This window comes from Pongo pygmaeus, chromosome 7, assembly GCF_028885625.2.
Source record: "Pongo pygmaeus isolate AG05252 chromosome 7, NHGRI_mPonPyg2-v2.0_pri, whole genome shotgun sequence".
Classification (NCBI taxonomy): Eukaryota; Metazoa; Chordata; class Mammalia; order Primates; family Hominidae; genus Pongo; species Pongo pygmaeus.
Window position 1 is genome coordinate 156,723,373 of NC_072380.2, and position 17,896 is coordinate 156,741,268.

Consider the following 17,896-nt stretch of genomic DNA (forward strand, 5'->3'; position numbering starts at 1 on the left):
AGGAGGCTGCAGAAAGGCCAGGGGGCTGCAGGGTTGGAGGCTTGGCCTCAGGCTGGGCAGTGTGTGGTGGGGCTGCTGAGTGGAGAATCGCAGGTGGGCGGGCACCCAGGAGTGTGCCTGCACACGGGGCATCGGGGACAGGGACAGGAGAGCAGCGTGAAGTTGGGAGGGCCAAGGTGGCCCTTGGAAGTGGAGCTGGGGGGTCTTGAGTGCCCCCCACAGGGCTGGGTGGTGGGTCCACAGGGGAAATCCGGGAGGCCATGTGGTTAAAGGCTGCAGGATGTAACTGGGCGATTATACACACTGGGGAACGTGCTAGAATATTTTGTGTGTTGTGTTTTATTAACACCAAAATGTGCCACATCATGGTTTAGAAGAGGTGGAGGGTGCAGGCAGGAGGCTCCGAAGGCCCAGGCAGGGCCGCCAGCCTCTGGCCTCTCCATGGACTCCAGTTGGAGAGCCTGTCCGCTCAGTGATACCCCAGGCAGCACCAAGAATAACATGCCCACAAGAACATCATGGCCAAGAGATGCTCAGGCGCATCCCGCTTCCAGGCACCTTTTCCACCTGGCCAGAAGTCCCTGCTGTCATACCTACTTGGGCGGTGGTTTTGGTAACCAGTGGGCTGTCCAGCAGTGAAAGTGGGGTCACTTTCCTTCCTTTCCCAGCTGCTGGAGTCGGAACTGCTGCCTTTGTTTGGCGGCCTTGTTTCTTAAATCAGTTCCCTCTTAGGATTCATTACACACAAAAAAATTAGTTTTTGAAAAGAAATAGGAGAATACAGAAACATGAATTTCACAAGGCTAGCGTCTAACAGTGGGGGCTTTCCACACACGTAGTGCCAAAATGTGTCATTCTGAGTCAATTGCAATTTCTCTCTAGGGGTGAAAAGAGATAAAAGATAAGCCAAGAACCCTGGACAGATTCTTGGTGTTGGTGACAAAGAGGAAAGGACCTGAGAATGGGGCTGGTGGGGAGAGGGGGGTGTCTGCTGGATACCAGGAAGACAAGGACCACTCCCACCTGCAAGGGTGCCCAGGACCTAGCTGAGCTCAGCCTCAGCTGCACCTTGTCCCCTGCCCTCACCTGGCCCCATACTTGTCAAGGATAAGCACTCCACAACCAGCCCTTCTAGCGCCTGGCTTGGGCTGGGCCTGTGCAGGCGGTGCTCATGAGGGCGGGGCCACAGGTTGTCTGGACCATGTTTTATTGTGCTGCAAAGCCCAGTGCCCCCTCCCCACTCTCACCCAGTGCCGGCCAGAGCCTTGCTGGAGGAGACGGCAGACCTGGCCAAGGCGCCCCTTCGGGCTTCCCCGCGTCCGGTTCCCAGAGGCCTGCCCTGTCCAGCTTCCTTGCCACTCCAAGGGGCGTCTTCTGGTCCAGCTCCACCCCACACCCCCCCTTGCAAACTGCCCGCAGCCAGCCCAGTCTTCCCCCACAGCAAGAGACGGGCCTCCAAGAAGGATGCTGGGAGGCAGCAAGTGGGAGACTCCAAGTAGGAAAGGAAGTGAAGCCCTGAGAACGGGGGAGACCCTGAGAGAGGGAAGGAGCAGGGAGGGGGGAGGCCCTGAGAACAGGAGGCCCTGAGGAGGAAAAGGGCCCAGAGAATGGGGAGTTGAGGCACAGAGGCGAGACCCTTGCAAGAGGATAGGGGACTTAGCGGGGTGCACGGCTCATGCCTGTAATCCCCCCACTTTGGGAGGCTGAAGCGGGCGGATCATTTGAGGCCAGGAGTTGGAGACCAGCCTGGCCAACATAGTGAAACCCTGTCTCTACTAAAAATACAAAAACTACCTGGGCGTGGTAGCACACACCTGTAATCCCAGCTACTCAGGAGGCTGAGGCAGGAGAATCGCTGGAACCCGGGAGGCAGAGGTTGCAGTGAGCCCAGACCGCTCAACTGCACTCCAGCCCTAGGTCTCAAAAAAAAAAAAAAAAAAAGGTGGGGGTGGGGTGGGACTGAGGCACAAAGAGATGGTGGAGCCAGACGCTGCGCCACGCAAGGCTGACGGTGCAGAGATGAAGGTGCTGACGGGAGAAAGGCACTGGTGGCGACGGGATGGAGCCCCAGCGTCGGGGAGGCCAGTGGGCAGAGACGGCAGCTGCCAGGTGAGCCTCCAGTGGAGTGGAGCCGAGGTCTGGCGCACTCAGCCAAGCCCCAAGCGGCTGTGGCCTGACAGTCGCTGCTCAAGCACATGAGCAGTGCTCTCTGTTCCGCGGGGCTTCCGGATGACCGGGGCAGCGATGTGGGCACCCTGGCCAGGGCTGCTAGGCCAGAAGACTCACTTCTTGCCTTTGAACGTGCCCAGGATCTTGGGCACGAACTTGCCCACCTTGCTGTCCCTAGTGCCCTCCTCCGCGGGGCCTTCTCCTGCCCCAGGGCCGCTAGCCTCCTCTTTCTTGCAGAAGACCTCGAAGCGGCTGTACACGCGCTTCTCCTTGCGCATGCTCTCCATGCGGCGCAGCAGCCGATCGCGCTCCTCCGCGCTGGCTGGCAGCGTGCGGCTCAGCCGGCCCTGGGTCCCCAGGCTGTCCGAGCGAAAGATGGCTGAACACTTGTCCTTGTCGGACATATCTGGGGCTAGGACGCCAGCAGCCGGTGGACGGCCTAGCTCGGGGCTGCTGTGGGTCGGGCCGGGGCTCGGGGGAGGGACCGCACGGTGCTTCTGGCCGTGGGCGCTGATCTGCTCCAAAATGGCCTTCGTGTCATCCCGAAGGTTGCTGCTGTACAAGGCGTTGGCCGTGGCTGAGGACAGGCGCGCCCGCGGACCCCGCTCTTCTGTGGCAGCCTCCGTGCTGTCACCCCGGCCCAGTGACAGCCGCCGCGGGCTCTCGGGTTGGCCATTCTCCTGTGGCACTGGGAAGCCACTCTCATCCTCCATGCGCCGCTCGCCCTTGGGGCTCAGCAGCTGCCTAAGACGCAAGGAGCCTTTACGCAAGACTTCCATGGGGCCGCTCGGCCCCTCCTCCGCGGGCCCGGCCTTCGGGGACTCCCCGGAGAAGGTAAGGGTGAGGCTGCCCCTGCGCTCCGGCACGGGGGGCACCGGACTGCTTCTGCGCTCCGGCACGGGGGGCACTGGACTGCCCCTGCGCTCCGGCACGGGGGGCACCGGACTACCCCTGCGCTCGGGGTAGGCTGAGGTGGGGCTCCCTTTCTGCTCGATAAATCCTGTAGTTGGACTTCCTCTTCGAGTGGAAAACCCAGGCGTGGGGCTCCCCTTCCGCTCAGGGTAAGCCGAGGTGGGGCTTCCTTTTGGCTCATTATGGAGCACCTGGTGCGCCCCGGGCCCTTCCAGAGGCAGAGGGCTGTCCAGCCCTTGCGGGGAGGTTGAGTGGCCCTGGGCAGAGAGAAAGCGGGAGGGCAGGCGGTCGGAGCCGCTCCGGCCCAGCGTGTCGAGCAGCTGCGCCGCGGTGAGCGATGCGGCTCCCGGCTGCCGCTCCGCCTCCTGGTGCAGTTGCTGCGCAAAGGAGTCGCGCAGGTCCAGCAGGCAGCTCTCAAGGCTGCGGCGCTCGCCCCCCACGCCACCTGGGGCCGCCACCTCTTCCCGCCACGCCTGGGACACGACGGCCTTGCTGTGGCTGGCAACGGTGATGGCGCCCGCGCCGCCGCCGGGATCACGGGCTGGGCCCTTGTACTTCTCCAGCAGCTCCGACACCTTGGTGGAAGCCGCGGAGCGCACGGCCTCTCCGCCGGGCCCCAGCGTCTCGCTGACCGTCTGCTCCTTGTGCAGCAGCTGCACCTTCTCGGTGGTCGCCGCAGCCCCGGCAGCGCCCTCCGCCTGTGACGTGCTGAAGATGAGCGAGGAGCGCAGCCTGGAGCTGCGCTGGACCAGGGGGTTCAGGCGCGAGCGGAATGAGTCCTGCTTGGCCAGGCCAGGCTCGTCCGGGCCCTCGCGCTCTGGGCCGTTGCCGCCGCTGCCCGAGCCCGGCACCGGGACCTTGGTGGGGAAGGCTGCAGGGACGCGGAAGGCCGAGGGGAGCAGGTCGCCGGCAGGTGCCCGGCCCCCGGGAGCCAGCACGTCGTCTTCGTAAGCCTCCGCTTCCATGGGCGCCGGCAAGCCGTCGTCGCCCCCATCCTCGCCGTGGCAGCCGCTCAAGTAGGAGGCCAAGCGCCAGCGCCGCAGCCCCGCCCGCCCCTCGGGCCCGCCCCTGCGCTCCGGCTCTGCCTCGGGAGCGGGGTCTGGGCCGGGTCTCGCCGCTGCCTGGCATGGGAAGCGCTGGGTTAGGTTGGGGCGCAGGGCCCCGCTGGGCTCCAGGCCGCGGGGTCCGGGCCCGAAGGCGGGGTCCGAGCCGTGGCGCACCTCGCGGGACGCGCTGGACGGCACGTAGTCCAGCCGCTGGTGCCCGTCGGGTCCGAGCTCCGGGAAGCGCGGCCCGGCGCCCAGGGTGAAGTCATCCGGGTCCGCGAAACCCGCGCGGCCCCCGCGAAGCTTCTCGAACAGGCCCTGCGGGCGCGCCGGTGCGAGCTGCGGGTCCCACTGGTACTGCTGCTGGTAGAGCTGGTCGCGGTGGAAGTGGCTGGTCTGGAAGCGGAGGTCGTCGCCGTGGCTGAGGAACGTCTGTCGCGACACCTGCCGCGCGGCCGCGAAGTTCTCCACGGCGCCCGCGCCCTCGGTCGCGAAGCTGTGCCGCTTGAAGGCGTCCATCTCCAGGTGCCGCGCCTGGAAGAAGCCCCGCGCGCCCGCGAGCTCCCCAGCCGGCCCCGCCTCGGCCTCCAGGCGCCGTGAGAGCGGCCGCAGCCCCGCGTGCGGTTCCAGCGCGCCCCCCGGCATCCGCGGCGGCTCCTCCCGGCGGAAGGCCGATAGGAAGTGGCGGTCCGGGTCGAGGAAGGAGGGGAAGCCCAGGCCCTCTTCCCGGGGTGGCGGGAACAGGAGGTGCGCTCGTTTAGGGAAGGAGAAGGGGGTTGGCGTCCCGACCCCAGGGACGCCCACGAGAGGCCCGGCCCCGGCATACGGAGCCAGGGCATAGGCGTCCATGCGGGCCAGGGCCGCGGCCGAGGGCACAAGCGGCTCGGACTGCGCGAAGAGGATGCGGAACTCCTCGTCGAAGCTGGAGACCAGCTCTCCTTGGAACACGTGCGCCAGGCTGCGGTGGATCTTCTCAAAGGACCACATGAAGCTGTGGGGGGTCAGGGCCAGAGTCAAACCGAGCTGGAGCGAGGGCACTGCAGCCCCGTGGGCAGCGGGTGAGGCGGGGAGGACGCAGGGATGTGAGGTCTGCAAGGACCTGGGCCCGGCTAGGCTGTGCAGGGGTCTACAGGACAAGGGCTCCTGGCGAGGAGGGCCCTGGTGTGGAAAGGGGGTGTTGGGGCTACAGGAGGAGGCCCCAGAGAAGGGGGTGAGGGAACCCCGCGGGCGCACCTGTAGCTCCCACTCATCACCACGGCACAGTCCACCAACAGGAACTTCTCCTTGACGTGGCCCTTGAAGGACTTCCCAGTGCGGCAGTAGTAGGTGGGGCCCGCCACAGTCCGTACACGCAGGAACTGGGGAGGGAGGGGAGTCAGATCTCTCCCACGGGTCCTCCCCAATCTCCCACTCCCGGGAACTCACATCCACGTGGTGCAGGTTGACACGGCACTTGTCGGCCATGTCCAGGAAGTGCTGCGCATTCATCTCATCCAGCAGGATGTAGACTGGGACCCGACGGGCCGCGGCCTCCAGCACTTCGCTGAGTAGGTCCACATCAGTGAACATGTCCATCACCACGGCCACCACCTGCAGGGGCGGGTCAGGAAGGAGAGGAGAGGCCCCAGCTGTCCCCACACCATTGTCCAGCCTCCCCTCCACGCCCGGGAGGCGTCTGGATCACCCACAACCACTGTGAAACTAACTAGTCCATCCTAGGGAGTGGGACCACGTCTGGGAACATGGGCAGGAAGAAGAGACCAAACAGAAGAGGTGTGGAACGGCTGGCCATAAGAGGGAAACCGAGGCAGGTGTAGGGCAGAGAACCCTGGACGAGGGTGGGCCAGGTTGGGGCACGGCAAGGGCCCCTCAAAATCCCCTCCATCCTACAGACAGCTGAGCTGCCCCCATTCCAGGGCAGCTGTCAGGGCCGAGTCCCAGGCTCCAGTTCTGCCCTGGGACGGGGTTGTTGCCCTGGGCAGGGGAGAAAATCATGGGCCTTTAGCGTCTGGACCTGATGCTTCAGTCGCTATGGTTTAACAGCACCCTCCGCCGTCTGCTAGCTGTTTGGTGAGGGTTAGAAGCCCTCAGCTGGCCAAGGGCCACCGGGCAAGATGAGAGGTAATTATCTGAACAATGAACCCAGGCTGGTAGGGTGCCCACCCATCCCAGAGCCCCCGAGTTTCTGGGCACTGGCCATGACCACGTGCAAGCAGACCTGTGCAGAGCCTGCAGCCCCTGATGACCGAGACCTGGCAGCCCTGAAGATCTTTGCCAGGGACCCCCACTCCAGCTGGAGCTCAGGGCTCACCCCACAAGTTGATCATGCTCATGCATCTCCTCCACCCTCGTGCCTCTAGCCCAGGCCCCTCCCCCACTACCCTCAAGCCCAAGATGGCACCTGCTGGGCGGAACGGATCATCCTGCGGGCCTCATCCTTGATGCTGGGGCTGTCGGGGGGCGGTGGCTGCACCAAGGTGGTCACCTCGGTGCCCTGGAAGCCGAAGGTCAGAGGCCAGCCCAGATCAAGCTCAGGCACGGCCTGGTCTGAGTTCACCGGCCAGTATGTACCCGAGGAGCCATCCATGTCCACGTCGAGAAGGCTGCCTTCAGGTGGCTCTCGGGTAACATACTGCGGAGGCCGAAGGTGTCGGCTCACATGTTCCAGCTCTTCAGGGCACAGGAAGTCCGGTGCCCCCTCGGTAGCCAGGAAGCGGCTGTAGGCCTCCGAGCCACCCTCGGCCAGTGCATCCACCGCCAGGCGGTAGTACTCTTTGTAGTGAGGCGGCAGGTACCCGGGTGCCAGCGGGTTGTCCCCCTGCGAGGAGCTCTGAGAGCGACGGGCCATGTTGGGGCCAGGGGCCTGGAGGGGCAGGGAGACACATGACTAGGGGTGGGGCCACTGGGACCCCTCCTACCCTCAAGCATGGACACACTGTGGAAAGGGCTGTCAGTGACTTGGGTAGGCTGGAGTTTAGCCCATGCCCAGGAGGCCTTCCAGGGCACCAGCCGAGCCAGGCTCACAGAGGGCAACCCAGACCCTAGGATGCCCCTAGCTGAGGGGACACTGGCAGAGGGCTGGGGCACAGGTATCCCAGCTCTGTCTCTCCTTTCTCTGGGAGGCTGAGGCAGGAGGACTGCTTGAAGCCAGGAGTTTGAAACCAGCCTGGGCAACACAGCAAGACCCCATCTCTACAAAAAATTTTAAACATTAAGGCAGGCATGGTGGCGTGCACACGTAGTCCCAGCCACTTGGGAAGCTGAGACAGAAGGATTGTTTGAGCCCAGGAGTTGGAGGCTGCTGTGAATTATGATTGTGACACTGTACTCCTGCCTGCGTGACAGAGTGAGACCGCATTGCTACAAAAAATAAAAATAAAACGAACCCCCCCCCAAAATATTTTGACTGTTGGCTTAAAGACAAACAATCCAGGCTGCATTCATCATTATAATATTCACTTTTTTCTTATTTTAAGACATTCATGGACCCCTGGCACTGTGCCTACTGGACAAGCTGGTGCTGCCCATGCCGCCCATGTGTCTGTCTCTGACTGCCTGGGAGACCGTGGGTAGGTCACTGCACCTCTCTGGCCTACCTCTATTGCACGACAGCTGAGGGTCCGCATGACACCACGCCTAGCCCAAGGTAAGCGCAGCAAACAGGGCTGTGACTACCCTCCTCCTGGAATGGCAGCCTTAAGCCCCACACATAGTCCCGGGCCACACCTCCTCCCCATCCTCAGGGTTTCACAATTGGGTTCCCACAGCCCATTCTATGACTGCCCAGCCCTGGAACACTGACCCCTAGACTCTGTCCCTGTCTACCAGCTCCCCCTTCTTCTCTTGGCCCACCCTTGACCTCTTTCTTGTCACTGTCCCTCTCAGATAAAACCTCTCTGGGCCACAGTCCCTTGGTGCCCACAGGGCCCTGCAGGGCCTGCACTCCATATTGCCCAGATCTGGCTCTCCACTTGCTCAGAGTCCTGTCCCCACCAGCCCCCGTCCAGGGCAGCAGGGACCTTTCTAGGTCCTGGGCTCCCCACCACCATCCATGCTTGGCTGCCCCACGGCCCACTCTGTTCTCCAAAGGGTCCCTGCAGGGGGCCTGGCCTCTCCAGAAAGGTGTCAGATGGGGAGCGCCCAGGGCCCACGCACACAGGGCCACCGAGCTACCTGGGTACCTCTCCCTGGAAGGAGAGCCCTAGGGACCGCTCAGTCCATCCCACTGCTCCTCGGGTTGGGGAGGGAGGCAGGACACCTGTCCCTGCCTAGCACACAGGTTCCTGAATGTTGGCCCTGGCTAGGAAGGTGCCCAGACAGAGGAGCGTGCCCTTGGGCGCCGACAGCATGGATGCCGGCCAGCTGGACTGCAAGGGTGCTAGCCGGAGCCACTTGGCTGAGAATGTTGGGGTCAGAAGGCAGCCGTCCTGCCTGGTGCCCCTGGGGGTGACATAGAGTTGGGACGTGGGAAATACCTGGTGCCACTCAACGGCCCTAGATGCCAACCGGCTTGGGAGAAGCTGTCCCAACGTTTCTTTGTTGGGGCACTGTCCTCATGGTTGACATATGGGGCTGGTTAGGGCACACAGTTCTGGTTGTGCAGGGGCAAATCAAGGCCGACCACATGGGGGTGAGGTGTAGGCCTGTCTGGCTGGGCTGGGGCGCCCACTCACCATTGCCAGCCTGGCTGTAGGGGTGGTGTCTGACCATACAGGGCAGGGGAACAACCCTGCTGATGTTGTTTGAGGGCACTTCCCGACGCTGGGGGGACACTCTAGAAAGGACCCCCACTGTCCCTTTGGATTTCACAGTGTCCAGGCTCCAGGCTGTGTGTAATGGGGGCAGGGACCATCCAGACTGTGGAAGCCTCCGTGGCCAGGAGCCCTCCCAGCAGACACGCCTCGTCCTCACAGGATGATGCCCAGACCTCCAATGGCTTCATTCCTCACATCGTTTCCTTTCATGGGTACGTGTCTCCTGGGCCATGGACGGGGCCGCAGCCACTCCCGAGCCCAAGATGGAGCACCCCAGTGGCCTGCATGCCCACACATTTGCCTACCAAACGTCTGCCCAAGAGAGGGAGGGCGCGGAACCCACCCATGGCCAATGACTCAGCACGAATCCACTCTTCTGCTGCTGACCCCTGACCTCTGACTCGAAGTCAGGGCCCTCAGCTGGCCTTCAAGGACCCCATCCTCTCCACCCTGGCAGGAAGTGGGGTTCCTGAGTATGTGGAAGGAGGACCCCATGGAAGGATCCGGAGTTCCTACACAAAGTGGGGTGAACCTGCGCCAAGTTCTGATGGGCGCAGGAGGGCGCGGAGGCTCTAGGCGGCGGAAAGGTGGGGTGCGGGGGACGGGGCTCACAGACCGGAAGTCGCTCAGTGATAACTTGCGGAGTGGGCACCCCAGCCCCCAACGGGGTCAGTGCACCCTACGAGCTCGCGGCTGCGGCGGCTAGGTGCCCTATCCGCCCACCCCAGCCCAGGAACGTGGGCGCGAGGGGCAGCACTCCCATCACTCGCCCTGCTCGCCACGCGGGGATCCAGGCCGCACCCTGGCCACCCCAGTCCACGGCGGCCCGGGCGGGCGTCCCCAGGGAAGGGTCCAGGCCGTGCCCAGCACCCAGACTCCCGCTAGGCCGCGAGGGCGGGAGCGAGTCTGGACGGCCAGGCAGGCTCGACCCGGATCCCGGGCCCCTTCCCACTCGGCTCTTCTCGGGCCGGCGTCGTGCGGGGGCGCTCGCGTCCATATCCGCACAGCGGCGCCCCCTGTCCGAGCAGCCCCGCCGCCCCGGCCCCGCCCACGCGGCCGCGCTCCACTCCCACCGCCCCTCTCTGGGTCGCGCGGCCCCGGCCCAGGTGTGGGCGCAAGGGTAACCCAAGTGGGACCGCGCCAAGGGTCGCCCGCCCCCCGCCTCGCCCCGCCCCGCTCGGGCCGGGGGAGGGGGCCCTACCTGGCCAGGTGCGCGGGGTCTCGGCACAGGGGCAGCAGGAGCCGACCGCCGCCCAGCGGCCTCGCGGTCCGGTCGGTCCGGCAGCCACTCCCTGCCGCGGCCCGCCCGGCCTGATTCACGCGCCCGCCCCCGCCCCGCCCGTCGCTCCTGCCTCCTGCCTGCCCGGGCAGCACCTGGGGGCGGGGCAGCCCCACCCGCGGCGCGCCCGCATTCCTACGCCCCGCGCCCGCCGCCAGCCCCAGCCCGCACCCCCGGCCCGCGCCCCGACCCGCCCGTGCCCTGCGGCCGCGCGCCCGGAGACCCCGGCCCAGCGCCGCCGGAGACCGTGAGGCCCCCACTCAAAGACCCCGACCCCCGGGAGCCCAACTGTTGACCCAAGGCTCAAAGTTCCTAGCCTGACCCCTGACCCTCGCCCCGGAAGTCGGGGTGACTCGGAAGTTCCGGCTCAGTCGCTAGGAAACGAGCCAGCCCGACGCCAGGGGCGGAGCTCTGGCCTCCTCGCTGAGTTGGGGGAGGCAGGTGCGACAGGTGAGGACGGTGGGGCGGCATCGAGCCCCGGGCGGGGCCGGGTCTGGGAGCCCCGAGAGCACAGGGGATCCCCTCACCACACACCGGTCTCCCACCGCACCAGCGCCCCACACGTAGAGGGGACCCCGCCCACACAGAGGACCCCCAGACCCCAACCCTCACCACACACACTGATGCCCACAAGTACCTGGGGTCCCCCATCTTTCTCCCTCATCCCCTCATACCGATGCCCACACTTGTAGGGGACTCTGCCGCAGTGACCCCCCATGCACATGCGGACCCCGAATGACCTGTCCCTCATGTACACCAACCCCCAAGCACAGGAGACTCTTCAGGAAGACAGAAGCCACGAGCACACCGAGTCCTGCCCATGCCAGTCACCCACGAACACGCTGACATCCGCACACCTAGAGAACCCCACCTGCATATGAGATTTCTCAGACACCAACCCCACACACAAACAGGGGAAGCCATATTCACACTGACTCTGAGAGCACAGGTGACCTCCCTCACACATACGGAACCCTGTGTACACACAGGGACTCTGCAAAAAGCAAGCCCCAACGGACAAGGGACCCAGTGTGCACACCAAGCCTCACATACCAGACACCCCCCCATGTACACAGCAACCCCCACACACCACCCCGAGCTGCCCCTGGGTGCTCCAGTCCCCCAGGTCCCCCTCAGGCCCTCACTTAGGGCCCCTCCCCCTCTTAGGCCCTGCCCTACACTGGATCATCTGTCCAAACCACCACCCCTCGCTCCTGCCACTCCCACCCCAAGGACTGGCCCTGCCTCAACCCTTTCTGACGGTCATCAGTCGCCTTTCTCTTTGTCCCTCTTGCCATGTAATCCTATTTTCTGTTTTTCCCAGTTTCATTTGTTCTTTCCCCAAACACTCAGTGACACCCCACTGGTACCAGCATGCTGGAAACATGGGTGGGGGGGTCAGACCACTGCCCAGACAACTGTGCTGCAGCGGGCGAGGGGCATGGGGCACCGGGGAGGACCCCGACAGGCTGCGGCAGGCAGGAGGAGCCTCCCAGGGAAATGAACTTGGGGGTCAGCTGTGTGGACTAGGGAGAGGGGTATTGCTCCAGGGCCTGACACCACCATCTGCCAGGGCCGGGACCACATAAGGTCTGAGGGTGTGGAGGGGTGAGTGTCTTGGGTGGGCTGGGGAGCAGGCTCGGTTGGGCTGGGTTCCCAGGGCAGTGGAGAGGCATGGAGGCTTCAGCAGAGAGGGCCGTGCTCATGCTTACGGTGAGAACAAAGACTGGCCCACTGGCAACCCAGCAGCTTGGGGCAGTGAGAAGAGTGCTGGACTCCAGATCCTGCGCCCGGCAGGATGGGCTGAGCCTGGGGCGGAGGGGCAGGCAAGCCACGGCCCAGGGGATGGGATGTGGCCAAGTGCTCTTGCCAGGCGTCCCGGCTCAAGCTTCTGGGCACACACCCGGGGCGGGCAGGCAGACAGGACACCAGCTGGGAAGCCTCAGGGGAGCCAATATTCCTGCTATCATCCACTCAGTCCCCCATGGTGTGCCCTGTTCCCCACTGCCACTGCCCCTGCCCTCTGCCACTCTGAGCACCCTCTCCCTGGTCCTTCCCTACCCACCCCCCAGGAGAATGGACAGTAAGAAGGGGAGACCCAAAGCTGCAGCTGGGAAGTGGCAGATGCTCCACCCTGGGCCCAAGACGAGAGCTGCTGCTGGTGAGTGCACTCTCTGACCTCCAGAGCACTGTCACCCAGACACTGACCTGTGAGACCTTCTATGTAGCCGCCGAGAGACACCCTCTCTGAGGAGAGCCCTTCTTCCAAGAGTGGCTTTCAGGGGACCTCTGAGTTGGGATTAGGTGTGATTGACTGAGGGTTCAGAGCGCATTCATTCATCTCAGACTTTGAGCCTGAATCTATTTTTTTTTTTTTGAGACGGAGTCTCGCTCTTGTCACCCAGTCGAGTACAATGGCGCAATCCCTACTCACTGCAACCTCCGCCTCCTGGGTCCAAGTGAGTCTTGTGCTTCAGCCTCCCGAGTAGCTGGGATTATGGACGTGGGCCACCACACCCTGCTAATTTTTGTATTTTTGTTTTAGTAGAGACAGGGTTTCGCCATGTTGACCAGGCTGGTCTCGAATTCCTGACCTCAGGTGATCCGCCCGCCTCGGCCTCTCAAAGTGCTGGGATTACAGGCTTGAGCCACCATGCCCGGCCAAGCCTGAATCTTATACCCCTGGGGTTGGGGTGGGGGCCTAGGGGTAGCACTCAGATAAGCCCAGCTTTGGAACACATGGAGGTGGGAAGGGGGCAGGAGCCAGTGGGAGGGGCTTAGGTGGCCAGAAATGGATTTTGAAACAGGAGGGTTCAAGTCCAAGTTGGGGATTCTCAGTCTAAGGGGATTCTCAGTCTAAGCGTGTATTCTCTGACTCTCTGCTCCACCTGGGCCGCCCTGTGCTGCCCTCTGCCTGCGGCTTTGCTCCCAGTCACCTTCTCCATAGTCACTTCCAGGTTGGATGGTGACAACTCACCTGGGCTGGGTTTTCCTGTGGGTCAGGAAGGAGACTTCCCCCAGTACCCTCCCCCACCCGACCCCGCCTTCACTGTTGTCACTCCCTTGCCCCAACTCCCATTTATTCTTTGTGCTGGCTGTGAACACGTTCCAGGCTGCAAATCTGGGGTCCTTCAGCACCCAGGCCTGCACTGGGGTCTGTGATTGCTAAGAGAGCACCCCATCCTGCTCCCCAGACTGCTCCTCTGCTTAGAGTGGGCCTGGCCTAACACCCCTGGATGCCAGAGAGTTCCCAGATTCCTGGGAATCCTGGATTCCCAGGAGCAGGTGGGATGATGGTGACTGCTCCTCCACGCCAGGCTGGGGTTAGATCCTAGTTCCCCAGAATAGCCCCAGCTGCGTCTGAGGCCAGCAGCCCTCCTGGAATGAGGATAATGGGCACAGGCGCCGCATGCTGCTTCCGCAATCTCTAGCCCTGAGTACACTGCACTCCAATAAACAGGGGGCAGGGCAGGCGGACCAGCAAGGCAGCCAGGAAACTGGGTTGCGAGGGTAGGGGCTGTGCTCTTCAGTTCTGCTACCTACTGACTGCACACCCAGGCCTTCGCCCTGCACCGCAGCCCATACACTGCCCTGGACAGCTCTGGCCCAGCATGCCTGGGTCTGCTGCAGGGACACCTCTGTCCCTGAACAAGTATCTGCCCTCAGTGCCCGTTTCCACCAAGCACTGGGCCAGCCTGGGCAGGCTTGCTGTCCCTTGGTCTTGCAGTGCCCTGTGTGGTGGGCACCAGCTTCACTTGGCAGATGTGAAGATGGGCCCACAGATGCCCTGCATCCAGCCTGGCTTCCTGGGCCTCCACAGGCATCCCTAGGTTGCTGCAGTGGCCACCGCACCAACACAGCAGTCCAGGACCCCTCCCGCCACCCCATCCAGGCCTTACCTGGCTTTGGGTTTGCAGTTCTTCAAGGCCCTCACTCCGGAGCTGCTCCAGGGCCACGGCCAGCTGCAGCCCCTCCACATGTACCCAGGCCTGCTCCTCCTGTAGCTGCTGCAGCCACAGCTGCTCCTCCTGTAGCTGCTGCAGCCACAGCTGCTCCTCCCGCCACAGCTGCATCTGCAGCTGGACCTGCTGCCACCGGTCCTCCAGCAGCAGCTGCTCTTGGGCCAGGCACAGCTGGACCTCATGGAGCCTCAGCAGTTCGGGGCCCAGGGCCGGCATGGGGTCCCCTGCTCCACAGCCTTCCATGTGCCCAGCAAGGATCAGCACCAGCTCAGACCCCGGAGCAGCGGCCGGCACCGGTCTCGAGGCTGCCTGTGGCTGCTCTGGCCTGGCCACGCTGGGGTGTCCCTGAGGTGCTGGCTCGATGCTGGTCACGTGCCCTGTAGGGGCCACCCCCGCTTCGCCCTGAGGGCCCCCTGAGGTGGGGGGTGGGGGCTCTACCTCAGGGCCCTGCTGCCCAGCTGCCGGCTGGGCCCTGCCTGCCCTCCTGGCCCGGGGTTTGCGAACTCGACTTCGTTTCCCAGACATGGCCCTGGATCCAGTGCCTCCTTCACCAGGTGTCTGCTCCCCAGGGGCCCTGGCTTATGGACCAGCCGGCCTCAGGCCAGCTCAGAGGGCATCCCTGGAGGCCACAGTGGCTGTGTGCTCCCACGCCAGGCTCGGCCCCCTGTTCCAGGTCCTGCCCCTTGCTGGAGGCCGCAGCACCGCAGCTTGGGACTCTGGCTCTGCCTATGGGCCTCACTGACCCCACTCGGTGGGGCCGGGCCACACCAGGGAGTTTATAGGGACTCCGCGGCGTGGTGGCTCGCCTGGGCCGAGAGGCTGACTGACGCGCTGACACGGCGGCACAGGGCTTTACAGGCCACCGGCCCTGCTGGCGAGACTGGGAGGGAGGCTGAGAAGCCGGAGGAGGCAGCGCAGCAGCCAGAGCGCTGGCTGTGCGCTGTGCGCAGCAACGGGCGTGTCTAGTCCTGCCCTGGGCGGCACCAATGCCCCCTGCCCCCGCCCCCGCCCCATCCCGGCTCCCCCGGTCCCACAGCTGGTCGAGGGAAACTCAAACTGCAGGCCACAGGGCCAGGAGCTGCATCCTGGCTGCACTGACCCTCAGGGCCCAGACCCTCCCTGGCCACAGACAACCTGAGCCCAGCTGGCCACGGGAACCCCCAGCCCACGCACTCTGGAGGGCTCCAGGGCAGCTAGCACGCTCACAGGAGCCCCGCTGGGGTTTGGGCTTGCCCGTGGTGTTTGGTGGAGACAAAGGACCCAGGGACACAGTGGGAGCTAGGGCAGCGTTCGGGCCACTGCGCCGTGGCTGACTGGAGAGACTGGGCCTTCAAAGGTCTGCGTGGCGCTTTGTGAACTGATGTGGGGCCCCGAGAAAACTCCTGGCCGTCATGGAGGTGGGGCGGGGGTTCTTGGTGCCATCCTGGCTGGGGGCTGGCTGGCCTGCGCGCTGCAACAAGGGCCTGACTGGACCAGAGCTGCCTTTGGGTCTCGGGGCCGGAGGTGGGGGTGCAGGGCTAGCCCCAAATGCCGGCGTCCTCTGGGCTTCTTGTTGGGAGGGGTTTCCCCAGCCCGGGGCTGCTGACTCACACCCACGCCCAGGGCCCCATCCCAGCCGGCTCAGCCACACTGGCCAGACTGGTTTGCCTGGCGCAACCCTGCCTGGAGCAGTGCTTCCGCTCCTGTTCAGTCCTAGCCCCAGCAGCTCAGGAGCAGAGGGACAGCCACCTGCCAGGGGAGTGCCAAATTGGACACACAGAGACCGGAAGGGCCTGGGGGAGGGATGTGGCACAAAGTGGGGGACAGTGTCAGGGGTGGGGCAGGCAGCACTGCCAGCCCACAGGGTCCTTCTAGCAGAGGCACAACCTGCCCATCGTTGGGCCCACAAGAGCCCAGGTGCGTTCCTGCTGGCTGGCTCTCGCCTGTGCCTCCCTGAGACCCCCTGTGCAGTGGAGTATGTGCTGCTGGAGGAGCCCATGCTCCTTAAGGTTGTCCGTGTGCTTCCGTCGGGAGGAGGCCCGGGTGGGGGGCTCCCTATCTGCCAGGATGCACGGCCCTTTCGGTGCCCCGTAAGTGTCTCTTGAGACTAATGGGGATGGGGGCCTCTCCTCTCACCCCAAGCTCACTGACCGTCGTTTTCCCTTAGGGAAGCCCGGGGAGAACCGCCCGCCCCAGAGGAAAGCGGGCCGGCAGGCGAGGGAGCCCGCGCCGGCTGAGAGCCCACAGGCCCCCACAGGTGAGAGCCCGCACGTCCGGCGCTGCTGGGGGTGAGCGGGTGAGCTGTTGGCAGCGGGCTGCCCTGGGCCGGGACACGCTGGGTGTGGGCGCGCGCTTGCGTGTCATGTGCACATGTGCTTGTGCGCGTGTGCAGGTGCGTGCACGTGTGGGAGTGCGCGTGTACGCGCACCTGTGAGCGCTCGGCGCAGGCCCGCGACACGCCCGAGCTCCTCCCGCCGCGCCCTGCTCTCGCCCACCTCCTGGTGCTCCACCTGCCCGCCGCCCGGGTGCGTGGCCTCTCGGGAAGATCCTGCCCTGCGCCACTCGCCCTCGCGGGAGTCGGGGCCGCCTCCATCCCGGGTCCGCCGCCTCGTGCCCGCCCCGCGCGCGCCGCCCTCCGGTGGCAGGAAACGGGGCCCTGCGCGTCGCCTTGGGCCCGGATCGCCTTCTCAGGCTCTGCAGCTCCGACCCCTGCGCTGCTCCCGACTGGGGTCGGCAGCTCAAACCTTCCTCCGGGCCCGGTACCGCCCAGAGGCTCAGCGGCGCCTCCCAACGCGAACTCGTCGTCGGTCTCCACGCACTCGCTGCCCTCACTGCTCATTCTGTCGTCGCCGCTGCCCGCCCTCCTGCTTCTGCGCTGGTGCCACGGGCCTGCCTCACCCACGGATCCGCCTGCTTTTCCCTGGGCTCCTCTCCACGGAGCCGACCGGGCCTCGCGGCCACATCAGGTCTGACCCTGGTGCGCCCCTGCTGGGCATGGGCCATGCTGGCGGCAGCCTCCAGATGCAGGCCTGGCACCAGCAGCCACCTGTCCTCCCCTGCCCAGGCCCGGCACCGCCCATCGCCTGATCGCCTGTGTACCCCGCCACCCCACCCCAGGTGTCAGGATAAGGAGCCTGACCTTGTCCCGAGGACGGAAGTAGTGGCAGTTGTTTGATAGAGCCTCAGGGGTGCGGGAGCACCTCCGAGGAAGGCCTCCTGGTATGTCAGTGGTGGAGCGTGTCCAGTAGCTGGGGATTTGGCCTTGGCAAGAGGCAGCTATGAGAGGAAGCACGAAATACAAGCAAGGCCAGGCCCTAGGAAACTCTGGGGAGGATGTCCCTTCTGTCACTGAAGGCCAGCACCGAGGCTCTGCCTGGGTCCGTCTCCAATCATTCCTGTGTCTGGGTGTCACTTTCTCCAGGTGCAGGCTCCTGGTGGGAAACCAAGAGGCCGCTCTTCTGCTCTCAGTGTCAGGGAAAGGCAGGGACGCCCCCATTTTGCTTTCTGTAGTTTGAGGTGGACTCCTAGCCTTCCTCCAGGACAGCCCCACCTCACCGGCTAGGCGTCTTGGGGCCTCAGCCGCTCTGCGGGGTGTGGGGCAGACGGGACCAGGGAGCTCCATCTTGTCGAGGGACTCAAACTGCAGGCCACAGAGCCAGGAGCTGCATCCTGACCACACTGACCCTCAGGCCTTCCCATCAGGAGCCTGCACCTGGAGAAAGTGACACCAAGACACAGGGAGCCCCATGACCCCTGCCATGGTGCCTCTTTTTGTTACAAAGTGGGTTTCCAGCT

The 17,896-nt window shown here is 64.6% G+C and overlaps 2 protein-coding genes across 4 annotated transcripts in view; one reads left to right on the forward strand and one right to left on the reverse strand.

Annotated features, from left to right (window-relative positions):
• Nucleotides 1–1,392: 1,392 nt before the first annotated feature.
• FAM83H (family with sequence similarity 83 member H) lies at nucleotides 1,393–14,136 on the reverse strand. 3 transcript variants are annotated; one of them, XM_054497878.2, is made up of 5 exons: nucleotides 14,060–14,136; nucleotides 6,529–6,990; nucleotides 5,553–5,717; nucleotides 5,361–5,485; nucleotides 1,393–5,118 (listed from the first exon to the last, which is right to left on the reverse strand). In XM_054497878.2, exons 2-5 carry the CDS (start codon nucleotides 6,973–6,975, stop codon nucleotides 2,283–2,285), a joined length of 3,573 nt encoding a protein of 1,190 aa, XP_054353853.2. In that variant the 5' UTR covers nucleotides 6,976–6,990; nucleotides 14,060–14,136; the 3' UTR covers nucleotides 1,393–2,282. The 3 variants fall into 3 exon arrangements, with proteins under 3 accessions (XP_054353853.2, XP_054353854.2, XP_063525269.1); XM_054497879.2 differs by lacking the exon at nucleotides 14,060–14,136 and adding an exon at nucleotides 10,083–10,185; XM_063669199.1 differs by lacking the exon at nucleotides 14,060–14,136 and adding an exon at nucleotides 8,801–9,918.
• The window catches only part of IQANK1 (IQ motif and ankyrin repeat containing 1), a 54,379-nt gene continuing 46,989 nt past the window's right edge, over nucleotides 10,507–17,896 (forward strand). The window contains exons 1-3 of the mRNA XM_063669206.1: nucleotides 10,507–10,610; nucleotides 12,233–12,321; nucleotides 16,269–16,358. Of these exons, the coding sequence (XP_063525276.1) occupies nucleotides 12,237–12,321; nucleotides 16,269–16,358 (175 nt within the window). The 5' untranslated portion in view covers nucleotides 10,507–10,610; nucleotides 12,233–12,236. The remainder of the gene's footprint in view (nucleotides 10,611–12,232; nucleotides 12,322–16,268; nucleotides 16,359–17,896) is intronic.

Excerpts from the sequence above, each read along its gene's own strand:
- FAM83H (XM_063669199.1), bottom strand. Across the intron at positions 5,718-6,528 it reads TGATCCGTTCCGCCCAGCAG|GTGGTGGCCGTGGTGATGGA; the intron begins GTGCCATCTTGG and ends CCGCCCCTGCAG. Across the intron at positions 5,486-5,552 it reads TCAACCTGCACCACGTGGAT|TTCCTGCGTGTACGGACTGT; the intron begins GTGAGTTCCCGG and ends CTCCCTCCCCAG.